We start from the raw sequence: 15289 nt of genomic DNA on the forward strand, positions 1-15289 counted from the left end.
TCCTAAATTTTTTTTTAAAGATTTTATTTATTTATTTGACAGAGAGATAGCAAGAGCAGGAACACAAGCAGGGGGAGTGGGAGAGGGAGAAGCAGGCTTCCCACCAAGCAGGGAGCCCAATGTGGGGCTTGATCCCAGGACCCTGGGATCATGACCTGAGCCAAAGGCAGACGCTTAACAACTGAGCCACCCAGGCACCCTGAAATTTTCCTAAATTTGGCAAAAGATACAAATCTACAGATTCCAGAGGCTGAGTGAATTCCAAACAAATCCACACCAAAACATATCAAAATCAAATTTGTGAGAACTAAAGACAAAACCTTGAAAGCAGTGAGAGAGAAATGAACACCTCACTTATTTTTTTTTTAAGATTTCATTTATTTATTCAACAGAGAGAGACACAGCGAGAGAGGGAACACAAGCAGGGGGAGTGGGAGAGGGAGAAGCAGGTCTCCCGCTGAGCAGGGAGCCCAATGCGGGCTCAATCCCAGGACCCTGGGATCATGACCTGAGCCAAAGGCAGATGCTTAACAATTGAGCCACCCAGGCACCCTGAAATTTTCCTAAATTTGGCAAAAGATACAAATCTACAGATTCCAGAGGCTGAGTGAATTCCAAACAAATCCACACCAAAACATATCAAAATCAAATTTGTGAGAACTAAAGACAAAACCTTGAAAGCAGTGAGAGAGAAATGAACACCTCACTTATTTTTTTTTAAGATTTCATTTATTTATTCAACAGAGAGAGACACAGCGAGAGAGGGAACACAAGCAGGGGGAGTGGGAGAGGGAGAAGCAGGCCTCCCGCTGAGCAGGGAGCCCAATGCGGGCTCAATCCCAGGACCCACGACCTGAGCCAAAAGCAGACACTTAACAACTGAGCTACCCAGGCGCCCCGACACCTCACTTATAAAGGACAAGAATTTGAATAACAACAAATGTCTCATCACAAACCTCATCACACGCCAAAAGGAAATGCAAAACATTTTTCAAATGCTAAAATAAAAGGACTAGCAACCCAGAATTTTATATCCAGCAAAAATATCCTTCAGGAATGAAGGGAAAAAAATCAAGACATTCTTAGAAGAAAGAAAACTTAAGATAAGTTGTTACCAGTAGATCTACTTTAAAAGAATGGCTAAAGAAAGTACTTAATCAGAAAGGAATTATGAAAGAAGGCATCTTGGAACATCAGGAAGGAAGAAAGAACAATGAAAGAGTAAAAATATGAGTAAATACAATAGACACTTTCTTAAGTTTTTTAAGTTAACAGTTCTGCTGTGGTTTTCAGTGTGTGTAGAGGAAATGTTTAAGACACTGTAAAGGTATTGAAATGATGAGAGGGGTAGGTGAGTATGATTATAAAGGGGTAGAGATGAGGGAGATCTTTGTGGTGATGGAATAGTTTTGTATCTTAATTATAGAGTGGTTCCACAAATCTGTATGTGTGATAAAATGGCATTGAACTGTGCACACACATTTTACCAATATCAAATTTTCTGGTTTCCACATTGTGCTATGATTATATAAGATGTATCCATTGGGGGAAATTGGGTGGAGGATATGGGGGATCTCTCTGTACTATGTTTGCAGCTTCCTGTGGATCTACAATTATTTCAAAATAAAAACCAATTTTAAAAAGACAAAGAAATTGTATGAAATTCAAAAAAAAAAGGAATACCTAATAAGTGAAAACAAAATGAAACAAATCCAACTGTGTATTCAGTTCATGGCACAACCACTCAGAGGAACTCTTTCAAGTGACCTTAAAACACAGTAATCGGACTCTACATCCTTAATGGGTAATACCTTAAGGACAAAAAGAATTAGAAAAAGAAGGAGGAGGAGAAGAAGAAGAAACCATTTCAGTAATTTCATTGTTGGAAGTCTCATTTTATTCTGATACTCTGGTGTGTATGTTGTGGGATAAAGCAAATAAGTAATTATGTCAGCATCATTAAGAGCCAGGATTTTTTTGGTGTGGGAGAAAGGAGACACACAATTAGGATAGTTAAGTAAAAACTGTATAAAACTGAATTGAATGCGAAATATAGGTGTATTTTCTCTTTTCAGAGAAGAAATCATATTTCTTAGATCTACTCACTAAAAAGTCCTAGAAACAGCAACCAACCCAGCAACAATGAGCACCACCAGATTATGGTCTTTAAATAACATTTCCTACAAAAAGGCAACAGGATTTCTTAGAGAAATATCTGATTCCAGGTCTGGGCAGGAAGATGAGCCTAAAACATCTGTCTTAATACTAGGATAGCAAGGTAGTTATCTGAAACTACTGGGATTCTTTCAAAACACCAACACTGGCCCAAACCCCTACTGGCCAAAGATGGGACAATAGAAGCATCAAAAAGAATAACAGCTACAATGGATTAAAATGTACCCAGTGCATTTAAATCTGTGAATCCATGATGGTACTCAACAAAATAATAACTTTATTGATCACCTTTGGTAAATACTAGGGAACCAACTCATTGTTTTGAAAACTGGTAAATACATTATTTACAATAGCCAAATTACAGAAGCAGCCCAAATGTCCACCGATAGATGAATGGATACAGAAGAAGTGGTATATATACACAATGGAATATTATGCCCTTATAAAAAGAATGAAATCTTGCCATTTGTAACAACATGGATGGAGCTAGAGAGTACAATGCTAAGTTAAAATAAGTCCATCAGAGAAAGACAAATGATGATCTCACTCATATGTGGGATTTAAGAAACAAAACAAACAAGCAAAGAAAAAAAAGAGAAAGAGAGAGAGATAAACCAAGAAACAGACTCTTAACTACAGAGAACAAACTGTTGGTTAGCAGAAAGGAGGTGGGGGGGGGGGATGAAATAGGGGATGGGGATTAAAGAGTACACTTATCATGATGAAAAATAAAATAAACTGGTAAATAAAGGGGCAAAATTATCCCACCTTTCATAGGTGAACTATACCTCACAATAACCAAAATTTTAATGAGGAGATGTCTCTCTTTATAGAAGTTATAGAGCTCAGAAATGAAAAAATAGTGACAGCCCTTGAACTGAATGTTACCTTTTTGCAGCCCTTAATTGAATAAAGGACCTAGGCAACTACCATGGAAGGCTGCTAACATCAGTAAAAGAGAGATAACCAGGCAACGTGAGGCTCGTGATGGAAGTACACACCGCCACTTAGGAGTTGTTCTTGCCCAAAAAAACTGAACTTGAATCTGCTCAAGTCTCTAGTCCTAACTACCAATTCACAGGAATAACACCATGGGGATGCAATCAGAAAATCTAGACTCTGGGAAACCCTACAGTGCAAACAACCCAGTTTCTTCCACAAATAACATGCAAGGGGGAGAGAGACAGATACACACACACACACACACATACACACACACACACCCCAAGACCTACAGATTTAAAATGATTGAAGAAACACATCAGCCAATTACAATGTAGGGATCCTCTTTGGATTCTGATTTCAACTACAGGGGGAAATAAATGTTGAACAAATATTTGATTCTATTAATGTCTTATTGTTAAGTTGGAGCTTTGATAGCTATTGTGGATTTGTTTATGTCATTACCATTTACAGATACATACTGAAAAATTTACAGACAAAATAATATGTTGCCTTGGATTTACCTCAAAATAACCAAGGGTCAAGGAGGGAAGTGGGCGGTGAGTATAAATGAAACAAGACCGGCCATGAGTTGATCATTGTTGACGCTGGGCAATTAATACATGCACACTCATTTTACTGTTCTCTCCACTTTTGTATGGATTTGAGATTTTTCATAATAAAAAGTTTTTTAAATATACCCATATAGAGCCAGAAAACTGCATTACTTTGGTTGCCTCTCTAATCTCTACCCACTGGTCTTTATTCTGTTCTCTGGTGCCTATTAAGACTAGTGTCATAGTAATAATAATAGTAATATCAACAATAATAGCCAGCATTTTTGGAACACATACTTACTATGAGCTAACTCATAAGCCTTTTATGAATATTTCCATTTAATCCTGACAAAATCCTAAAGTAAATACTATTATTATTCCCATTTTACAGGTGAGGAACCTGAGGGAGAGAGGTGTGATGAAGGAGCCAAGCCTCAAACCCAGATCTGACTGCGGATTTCCAGCTTATAACCACTAAGCTACAAAAGGGCAAAAGATGAAGATGGCTGTCACGTCCTCAGTCTTCCCTTTTGGGGGGCTAAAGCCTGAGTTCTTCCACTCTGCCGCTGCCTCCTCCCCAGTGTGGCGTCTCTGCCCCACACCACCCTTGGAACATGCGCCAAGAGCTAGGAAAGTGGTTGAGGTTCTTGAGAGTCTCCCAGGCCTGCGGAACAGCCTGCCCTTCCTTCCCCAGCCACCCTGCGGAGATTCCCGAGTGCGGTCTAGTCCTCCTCCATCCAGACACAAAGCCAGAACGTGCACACGTGCCGGGGGGGCATGGCTCACCTGGGCCGCGGTGCCTCTTCTCCATCCAGATATAGCAGTTGTTCTGGGCCACCCCGGTCTGCGAGTCCAGGAAGGGGAGGCGCACGCTGCGCTCTGCACAGAGTCGCGAGTTATAGCTGCGGCAGTGCTCAATGGCTTCCTTGTAGAACTGGTCCCCAAGCCTGCCCGGGAGAGGAAGAGAGGAGGAGTGAGGCCAGGGAAAAATGGAAGCACACACAGAGGGAAACTGATGTTACCCACCTCCCTCCCTGGGGAAATGATGGAGTTATGAAGACCCAGGCGATGAGGACCAATAGCCTTGCCAAGGGGCAGAATCCAACTTGGTGTCAGGTCTCAATCAGGTTATATTTCCCATACCAAATCCACCAGGGAATTTAGAATCCCCTTTAACAAAGAGCCTAGGGCCCCTAGATAAACCACCAGTAAAGTGACAAGTCCCTGTTTCAGGAAGCATGAGGTCCTGCTCCAGGATAGAGGTGGCTCTGAAACAGTCTTCTACCCGGGTTCTACCAGGAGCTCAGGCTTCTAGAGTCCCCTCATTAACATCCTCCGTTAGCCAGACTTTGTTCTCAGTAATTGCCAGCAAAGGCACTCTAGAATGAACCCAAAACACCAGTATCGATGCATGGCTTTCCAATACAACAGAAGAGAAACACCCATATAAACACAGACTAGAAGAACAGAGGAAATATCCCCTAAAAGTAGAGCTATTGTGGTGAAAGGAGGTGAAGAGAGGCATGCACCAACCTTTTTTTTTTTCTTTTTCTTCATTTTATTTTATTATGTTATGTTAATCACCATACATTACATCATTAGTCATTATTTGCATATAACACCCAGTGCTCCATTCAATACGATGCACCAATCTTTTAAAACCACACACTTAAAGAAAAATGACGTTCTAACCGAAAACAAAGGAAGCATTTGTAATAAGAGTTGAATTTTGAATTCAAGATAATCTAATCCCTGGGATCTAAAACACAAATAGAAAGACCTTTCTGGTTTGTTGGAGTGGTGATCTGATTAAGCACAGTAAATTTTATGTTCCTGAATCTTTGGTATCCTTGGACATGTGGTGATGCTACTAATTTTAAGATAGTATCCTTTTCAAAGACCAAAAATATAACATTGGTAAAACTGATCAAATGTAAAGAAAAAAAAAATCAGTGAGATCAAATACCTAACAAATAAAAGACAGGCACATGTTGGAGGTTAATAAATGCCTCAAGGAAATACAAATGTCATAACCTAGCCTCTGCCAGGTAGAATTGTACTTCTTTGTGGGGAGCTGTGGGGAAAGGCAGAAGGGAGGAGCCACAGGGATTGTTGGGCCAGAAGGGAGAATCAAATAGCTCACTTTGAAGCAACATTATGAATGTCCTTTTGTTTTGGTTCTATGTAGATTTGAAGAAGCCAAAATCAGGGTGAGAAAGTCTCGGAGTTAAAAATAATAATTTCTGGGGCGCCTGGGTGGCTCAGTTGGTTGGGCGACTGCCTTCGGCTCAGGTCATGATCCTGGAGTCCCGGGATCGAGTCCCGCATCGGGCTCCCTGCTCGGCAGGGAGCCTGCTTCTGCCTCTGACCCTCCCCCCCTCTCATGTGCTCTCTCTCTCTCATCCTCTCTGTCTCAAATAAATAAATAAATAAATAAATAAATAATATATTTCTTAACCAAAATATTTAGAGAACTAAAGAAAGCAAAATTTTAGAGGGATTTTTCTATACTCTTTAAAAAAAAAAAAATCAGCAGGTCAGAGTCTACCAAAGAATTTAAAGCAAATTTCTTATTCTGGGACGATACAACCATTGAAGCTTCTGAGGCATCTTTTGGAAATTACTTATTGACATACCACTTAAAAAAAAAAAAAGGCCCCTTTGCTCCTTTTCCCCCTCTAAACATCTTCAGCCTCACAAGGAAGGCATAATGTGCTCAGAAAGTGTCCTAGCAGTTGCAAAACCAAACTGTAATCAAATTATAATAGCCACACAGCTGGAAATGAATTGGGGGGATGGAAGCCTATTAAAATGCTATAAAACAGAACATGAGCTGATGTAATCAAAGATGGTAACAAGGATCATGAGATTGATCAAAAATAAAGAACCATTTCCTACAAAGCGTTCACATCTGTGTCCCACCGAATTCAATGCCTCCACTGCTAAAGCTCAGGGTGACAGAACTTTCCCAGACAGCTCAGTGCAGCCAAGATGACACACAGCCCCATCCAGGGCATCCTGGATGCTCCAGCTCCTTCATGAAACAGCGACCAGCCGCACCACGTTGATGAGAACTGACAAGAACAGGTAACAGAGAGGTGTCCGATGTGAGAAACAGCCATCTGGTTTCCCACGATCTTTTGGCAGATGGCCAAAGTAGATGTTAACTCTTCCAACCCCAGAAATTCTGCTGAAAGAGAATCCATAAACCAAGCAAATGGCACACTAGAACTCTAGACTGGAGAGAAGGTTTCCATCTTCAAAACAAATTCGGGAAGCCGGGATAAAAGAAAACGACAGCAGGATCTCAAATTAGACTTATCCTGATACGCTCCTAACTTGCTTCCAACATCCCAAAGAGAGGCACAAGAAAGGGAAGTTGCTGAAAATGAAAAGTGAGTTTGGCCAAGTCCATGCCCCACACCGAATGGAACGAGAAAGTCAAACAAAGTGGTGCGCTGGGCGAAAATTAATTTCATCTTAAATACTTTCCACTTTCCGTAACATGCGATGTTATTAGTAACAGGCATGCTGGGGGGGGTGGGGAGCAGGGATGTGTATTTTTAAATGTAATCTTTGTGTGAACGATACCTTTCTTATGTAAACAGAGAAACCCTTCTCCAGACTGGAACAACCGTATTAAAGATTGAACCTGCAAAAATGTGACATCCAACACCCTCCCTGCCCCTGTCTCCAGGGAAGTCACTTTTAAACAGACCAGGCGTTGGCAGCGACTCGGAAACAAAAGTTTAAAGCCTTTTTCAAGATACAGGAGGAGAAGAGAGACTTCAGCCTTTTTGATAAATTCAAGCAGAACCGCTCCGAAAGTTAATTAGCCAAAATCTTCACGGGGCTTGTTCTGCTCTCAAGAAGAAAATCGATGGCCAGGTCTCCCTAACCCGTGGAAAGCAATTTAAACAAGAGAGAGGACAAATGTCCTTTTTAATATGGGATTTCTTAAAAAAAAAAAAAAAGATCCCACAATGATAGGATCCCAGGGGTGACATTTGCATTCAAGTTGCGAGGGGGGGGGGGCAAGGCTGGCAGTGGGTGGTGACCAGCATGTCCCAGGCTGGTCACCCAGCCTTGGCCATCACCTGTCTGCATCAAACCAAGGGGGCTGGGTTACCACGGGCTGATGGATGTCTTGGGCTGGAAGAAGCTCGCACAAGGCAGAGTAGAATGATGTTCTCATCAACAGCCTCGTTCAGGCTACCCGAGGCTACAATCAGAAGCAGGAGTGGCACAGCGGGACACATTGCTGGGCTCTGTCCCCCACGGCCTGCGGCTTAGAGCAGCGCTGGCTGCCCCGTTCTGGGGGCGCCGTGAGGGGTGAGATCCCCCAGCGATCAAATCTGGAGTAAGGCATAGTTCTCAGAGCTTTCCAGTGACCCTCCTTGAGCCTATCTGTGGAAAAAATGGATTCCAGGGAACCGAAGAGGATGCGGAGGGGTACAAGACTTCTCTGAAACGATTGCCAACTAGGCTCCAAATGTGCTTTTCAGAGCCCATCACAGCCCCTCCAAGACCCTCTGCTCCTTTTCTTCCTCATGCTTCCACCTCTCTCTCTCTCAACACCTTGCCTGTTCTCTTCTATTCCATATCCACTGGCCTGAGCTGACTCTCAGATCCAACCCTCTAACCCAGGCACCTGGAGCCCTCCCTCTTTACTGTCCCTCTGGTCCTATGTTCTGACCCAAGAACAGGTGTCCTGCCATACCCCAAACACGTGTCCAAAAGCAAATTCCTCATCTCCTGCCAGAAGCCTGCTCCCTCCCCAGAGTCTCCATTCTTCTGGGGTTGTGGGGGGAGGGGGAGACCTAAGAGAACCCCGTATTTCCCCAGCAAGGTGTCCTTGACCCTTCCCTTTCCCTCTGGCATTGGATTCTTTCATTTCTCAGGAAGTTGCCTCTTCTGTCCATTCCTGCTGCATGGCCACCAGTCCCCTTTGACTGTAAAAACAGGACCTTGGCCCATCATTGCTATTTGTGCACATAAACAGAGATAAGCAGAGATAACAAGAAGCCCTAGCCTGTGGCAGGATCTCTGGCCCCTCCTTCCCCACCATGGGCCCCTCCTCCTCTCTGCGGGCACCTGGATTTCCTGCTCTCACCCAACTGCCCACACTTGCACCACCACCCACAAACACACATTAAGACTCATTGACACCAATATGCTAACCTCCTCCTGTTTGCATTTAAATATATTTAACTCTAACTGTGCTGTGGAAAGCATTTTATAATAACTAGCAAGCAGGGGGCAATATTTGGCAAGGTGGAAGAACCTCTTCGTTTTCCTCACAGTGACACTGTTCCTAAAGCCGCCCTTCAAAGAAAGCCAGGTTGAGTATTTGCTGTGGACTGAATTGTTTCACCTGAAATTCATGCACTGAAGCCCTAACACCCTAATGTTCTAGTATTTGGAGATGGGGCCTTTGGGAGGTAATTAGTTCATGAGGATGGAGCTCTGGTGATGGGATTGGTGCCCCTATAAGAAGAGATAGGAGAAGGACATCTCTCTCTCTCTCTCACTCTCTCTCTCTCCCTCTGCCATGTGAGCACACAGCAAGAAGGCAGCCATCTACACCCAAGAAGTTTCTCACCAGAACAAGACCATGCTGACTCCCTAATCTTGGACTTCACAGCCTCCAGACATAAATATCTGGGGGAAGTAAATAAACATCTCTCGTTTAAGCCACTCAATCTCTGTTGTCTGTCACAGCAGCCCAAGCTAAGGCAGTGTTTCTGATATTTAAAAGAAGAAAGGCCTGTAGATGGTGGAGCAAGATTCCAGTCCCCTTCTTCCCTCATTCTGTCCTCTTCCAACAAAGATGGCAACAGTAATACTATTCATGAGGTCAATTTCAATTCCATGCCATGCTTACTGTTTATCTTCTTTACAAGACTATAAACTCTATGAGGGCAGAGACCACATCTGCGGGGCCACTGCACAAAGCCACCAGGCTTTGCACTAAACTGCCCGGGGGCACCAGTAACCCTGTAAGCCTGGCCTTTTTCCTGACTTATCCCCAGCCTCCAGTACAGAGCCCAGCACACAGATGAATTGCGTTCAACAACAACTCATATACCTATGGTAGGTGTTTCCATTTGGACAGTCTTCAATTTGTTGCACATATAGGTTGATGATTTCGATTGCATGGATGTCTAGTCACAACTTGCAAAAAAAAATCAAGAGAATGCCTGCAACCACTCCCGTTCAGTCCTCAACACCCAGCTCCTGGGTTACTGCAGCAGTCCCCTGACTATAATTACTACAGCTCTTCTACCCATCCTGACAAAAAGAAATCTCCCTGGAGCCCAGTTTTTAGTCTTTCACTCCTCAGGATGGAAGGCAGGATGGCTCCCACTGGTGCCCAATTTCCTCTGGAGGCTGACAGGGCCCTTGGAGAGCCGAGGGATTGAGGTGGAACAGAAAGAACAGAGACTTGGAATCAGGCAGATCTGAGTCCAGCTCCAAGGCTGACTGGCTACACAACGCCGGGGCCGGTTACTTACCCTCCCCAAGCCTCAGCTCTACTTCCTACAACCCCTACTTCAGGTCTGTGAGAGAATTAAATGAGAAGGAACCTCTGGCACCCAGAGGGAAATGCTTTTCATCAATGGTGGTTCCTTTCTCCTTCCCCCAAAGAGCAGCATTTTCTGCCACTTTGTGGTACACCATCTGCTTCAGCTGGCTGATGCCCCCACACGACACACACACGCACACCACACTCACTGGTGCAGTGTCTTTGAGGCTGGTGGACAACAACCCAAACCTCTGTCCCAAAACCTTAGGCAGCAGGGTGGCTGAGGCCAAACCTCAGGCAACAAGGAAAGCTGAAGAGCTGTTGCATGATGATCCCAGCAGTCCAAAGCCTGCCCAAACACAGAAACAGCTCCTGGCTTGTTTGCTGCTCTATCCCCAAGCCCAGCACAGAGCTTGCCATGTTGGGTTGAATGATGAATGAATGAATGAATGAATCTTCATCTGACCTTCTTGTATATATGAATCAGACAGCCCTACCTCTGGACCCCAACAATATACTTTACTCAGGTTCTTTCTTCCACCTGAAATTCTTGCCTCTTGCCCCCGGCCTGGCTAATCTTAATCTGTTCAAGGGCTGGCTGAAGGCCTGCCTCTTCTGGGACACCAGTTATCCCTGCCAATAGTGTTTGCTCTCTGCCCTCTCAGAGCTGCCTGATTGTCTCAGTTGTGTTTGGCCATTCTCTACCATCCTCCTTATCTCTCCCTACCCAACTAAAATATAGGAATCTTGAAGACAGGAACTACGAGTTCTAAATTTCCATGTTACCCAACAAAGCCCAGTGCTGGGACTATAGAAGCATGTGATAAATACTGATGTCAGGCCATCCTAATGGAAGCTTCCAGCTGAGAGATGCTTGGGACACTCTCCACATGCAGATGAGGGGAGCCTGAAGTTACCTGGCTTCTCCAGAACACAAGCTTGGCCAACTGAAAACGCATATCCTGTAAGTTCAAATCTCACTGAATTTTCCCTACCATCTTAAAAAAATCCTTTCAGCTCTGAAGATTTTCGCTTCTCCATCTACAAAATCCATGCCACTCTGCAAGACACAGAACTAATATTCCCCTTCTCTGAACTTTACAAGAAGCTCACTGAATACTGTGCTGTCATCAGATCACCTCGGGAAGACTAGCTCTTCCTCTGCTGATGCAGGAAATAAGGCTTCGGTGCTTATCAAGAATCCCAACACCCCACTCTCCAGGAGAATGTTCTAGGGAGTGGCTCTCCAACTTTGGTTTGCGTCAGAATCGGTGGGGGCCAGGGAGGCTGTGACATTCTGATTCCGGTGGTCTGGCATGTAATCCAGACATCTGTATTTTTGATAGATCCCCCAGTGATTCTGAGACATATGAGACTCACTGACCTAAGGATGGCTCCCTAAACTCCAAAGCAAGGGGAAGAACAAGAGGGCCTTGTGATGCTCTTTCAGCCACATTCTAATGGCAGAGCAGGAAAGCCCAGTTAACTGACTTTAACTCAGCTGGGTTTGTTCCTGAATTTTTTTTTTTCCTGGCAGCAGACATGGACTAAGCAGCACTAACCTGTAGTAGACTAGTCCCACAGAAAGCCTCATCCCTCACAAAACATCCAAGAGACCTGGTGAAGGCAAATTTATGGAGAAGATCGTGACATTCTTTGAGTCACTCTGGCAGTAACTCTGACCTTCATAACATCACAGGAAAGGCACCTTGGAGACAAGGGTATTGCCTTGCAAAAGCCAAGTCCGATGAAGAATTTGAACCCTAAAAACTCCTGTGATGACTTAAATGCCACGCAGTCTGATGTTCAGGCCTGCTAGACCCAATAAATCCCTTTTCCAGCATCTACTCTGGTGAAGACTTTTCAGGGACTTATTATGCAAAGCTGCCTAAGCAAGACGGAATTTATGTTGAACCTGGCCATGATTTCTGAGCTGCCACTGGGTGTTCTGATGACAAATGCAACTCAGGGTTGAAGTCAAGGGGCTACCAAGGACAAGAGACTGGAGGCAGGAGGGGAAAAGGATGATTCCTTCCAGTAAATAATGGGGGGGTGGGGGGGGCCAGGAAAGGGGGATGCTCGGGGGAGGAAGAAGACTGTAGCTTTTTTGGTATCCAAGGTTTGCCTTTCAAATGGCATCCAGACGTGACAAAATAAATCTCTCCTCTGGAGGCTGAAGAATGTGTAGAATGCAACCAACTTTCAAAAGTGGAAAAAAAAAAAAAAAAAAAAAAGACTGCTTTATCTTAGGGTGAAGCATACCTAGAAAGAAAATACACACCCATCACAGAAACTTCATTGACTGAGGAAGTGTTTTTACTTTCCCTGGTTCATAGACTGAGTCCTCTCTGAAACCCCAGCGATGAGCTAGGCACCAGTATGTTGTCCCCTGGGTGTGCTTCGCCAGGAGAAGTGGACCATTGATTAGAGACAATTCTTGGACAAACATATTCTCAGACCCCATCTTCGCTGCTGGAATACAAGGGCCTCAAGGCTGCCCTCCCTGATAAAGAGAATATTGGCCTGGCATTTAAAACACAGCCACAAAGAACACATCCTCTGTAGTCAATTCTCAACGCAGCAGTCCAAGTGATCTTTTTAAAATGGAAATCAGATCATGACATTCTCCTTAAATCCCCCCAACGGTTTTCACTGCACTCAAAATAAAATCCAAACTCCATCCCATAGCTATGGGCCCTCAGATTGTCTGGCCATGCCCACCTTTCCTATTTTCCCTTATCTCCGCCCCCCCCCTTGCCCACTCAACTCCATCCTCACTGCACTTCTCTCTGCCCTTCGAATATACCAAAAATCATCCCACCTCAGGACTCTTGCATGTGCTATTCCCTCTTCTTGGTATACAGTTCCCCCAGGTCTTCTCATGGCTGGACTCTTCTCGGAAGAGTCTTCTTTGACCCACCCTAAGGCAGCCACCCTTCTCCACTTCTGCCCTAGTCCTATGCTATGACCCATTCTACTTTTTTTTTTTATTATATTTACTACTACCAAACTTTTTTTTTTTTTTTTTTTTTTTTTTTTGCCTGCTGATTGTCTCTACATAACAAAATTATGAACTCCATGAGAGCCAGGTCTTTATTTCTCTTGTCTACCACTCTCTGAACCCAACACAGGATTTGGCACAAAGGAAATTGCTTGACAAATAACACTGAACAAAGAAGTGAAAGACCCAGGCTACCTGCAAGGGACAGCTTGAAAGGTATGGGAGCCTGGCTTTCCAAAGGGCAAGAAAGCCGTCACTAGGGGGAGGCCCCCAGCACAGGGAAAGAGAATGACACCACCACCTTCTCACTTCTGATCCTCCCCGCCCAACACACTCATCAGGGGGTTAGGAGCCCATTCCACTGTCCATACTTAAATCTTGCTCATGACCCAACAGTGCCAGCCGCACACTGCAAAACCAGCAGAGAAGTGGGGGCAAGAGGATAAATGATGCCCTTCATGACATCAGCTCTTCTTTTCTATGCCCAAAAAGAACATTCCAGGCCTGATACTGGCACTGTAAACTAACAGTGCCAAAAGATGGTCCCCAATGTACCTATTCCAGTTTCCTGAAAGGACCGGTCTCTAAATTAACCTCCCCTACTTGTTCTTTCCCAGAGAGTTGATCCATGTCCTCTTCCGGAGCCCCGAGCCTATGGGTAATGGCAGGGGCAGGAGCAGGATGGGGGTGGGGAAGCACTGCTTGACGGGAAATCAATGGGAACTTGAAGGTCATCCGGAGGGCGCTGTCTCCCCATCATGCACCTGCTGGGATGGGATTTGTGGTCCTGACCTCGCTTGAGGGCCTCTGCCCTCCTGTCAGAGTTGGTTAAAATCAGCCGGTAGAAGCAAACGCCCTGCAGACCAAATGATCTCCAGGCTGCCCTTCTAAGGGACATCGAGCCAAATAAAGAAGCACTGAGTCTCATTTAACCTGCCACAAGGTTGAGAGTCACCCCAATTTCTCTTGGCACTCCTCTGAGAAAACTACCTCTGGCCTGCTGTTTTTTTCGAGGCACATGCTTGTAAACCTTTTAATAAGGACAGAACAAAGCCAGGTTGACCAAGAGGCTGGTCATGTCACCAAACTTAAGTTCTCTGGTAGAAAAGATAGAAATATTCTGAGAAACTAAGAAGACCAAAACCAAAAGGTAAGTGCACCCTAGAAATACCTAAATCTGCCCTCATAACTATATCCTGGCATAAGAACAAAAGATACCAGAACCTCCAAACCACTGAAGGGAGTCTATTTTTCTTGCCAGCCCAATAATATAAGGAGATTTGACTGCATTTAAAATCTGACCCTCCTTTCCTCATGGACCTATTTCCCAAGTTCCCTCCCTCCCCCCATTCTTCCCTCCCTTCCTCCGGTCTCTCCACCTCATCTAGAATCACTTGACATACAGGTCAGCCCAGATCTCCAATCCAAAAGTTGAAGATGAGTCAGGTATAAAAATGAGGAAGAGACATCCTCAACATACTTACAGAAAGGCGACAAGATGGTGGTAACAAAAACTGTGGCCTGGCCGCCATTTACTGAGCACTTACTATGTGCACCAGGCACTGTTCTAAGCACTCAACCCGATTGTATCATTTCATCCTCACACATCTCATTATTTCCCCCGATTCCACAGATGAGGAAACTGAGGCACACAGAGTTTTCAGTGATTTGCCTCGAGTGTCAAGTGGTGGGTGCTGCGAAGCAATAAGCTCAGGCAGTTTCCACCCAGAACCTTGTTCTTGGCCATGACACTACCAGCCTCTCACAGGGGCACCACTGCCCCCTCACCGAGAACTGAGCCTCTGGAACTGGCATAACTTGAACAGCACTTCTTTTTTGCAGGTGTGGAGGCACCAGGTTTCTCTAAGGGCATCACCAATTTGCTGGGCAATCTTAGCCCTTTCTCTTTTTTGTGCCTCGGTTTCCCAAACTGCCAAACGGTTCCAGAGGTACTGCTAGTCACAGAGCCTGTCACAGGGCCACCTCTTAGTAACTCAAGAAGTAGGTTGGTTATGGAGCTGCCTGAAAAGATACCATCAGAGAGATACAAAACGTTATTATGTGGTTTAGAAACCAAATCCATCCCGA

At 44.5% G+C, this 15289-nt stretch overlaps 1 protein-coding gene across 5 annotated transcripts in view; it reads right to left on the minus strand.

Annotated features, from left to right (window-relative positions):
- Positions 1-15289, minus strand: part of DPF3 (double PHD fingers 3) — a 254185-nt gene that overhangs the window by 146213 nt on the left and 92683 nt on the right. For all 5 annotated transcript variants that reach the window (XM_045901124.3, XM_064571288.1, XM_064571290.1 and 2 more), the window contains exon 2: positions 4461-4621. In XM_045901124.3, the coding sequence (XP_045757080.1) occupies positions 4461-4621 (161 nt within the window). The remainder of the gene's footprint in view (positions 1-4460; positions 4622-15289) is intronic.

The sequence above is a fragment of the Mirounga angustirostris genome, unplaced genomic scaffold (genome assembly GCF_029215605.1).
Source record: "Mirounga angustirostris isolate CCGP_5_RB_7025 unplaced genomic scaffold, mMirAng1.0.hap1 SCAF_9, whole genome shotgun sequence".
In the NCBI taxonomy this organism is placed as follows: Eukaryota; Metazoa; Chordata; class Mammalia; order Carnivora; family Phocidae; genus Mirounga; species Mirounga angustirostris.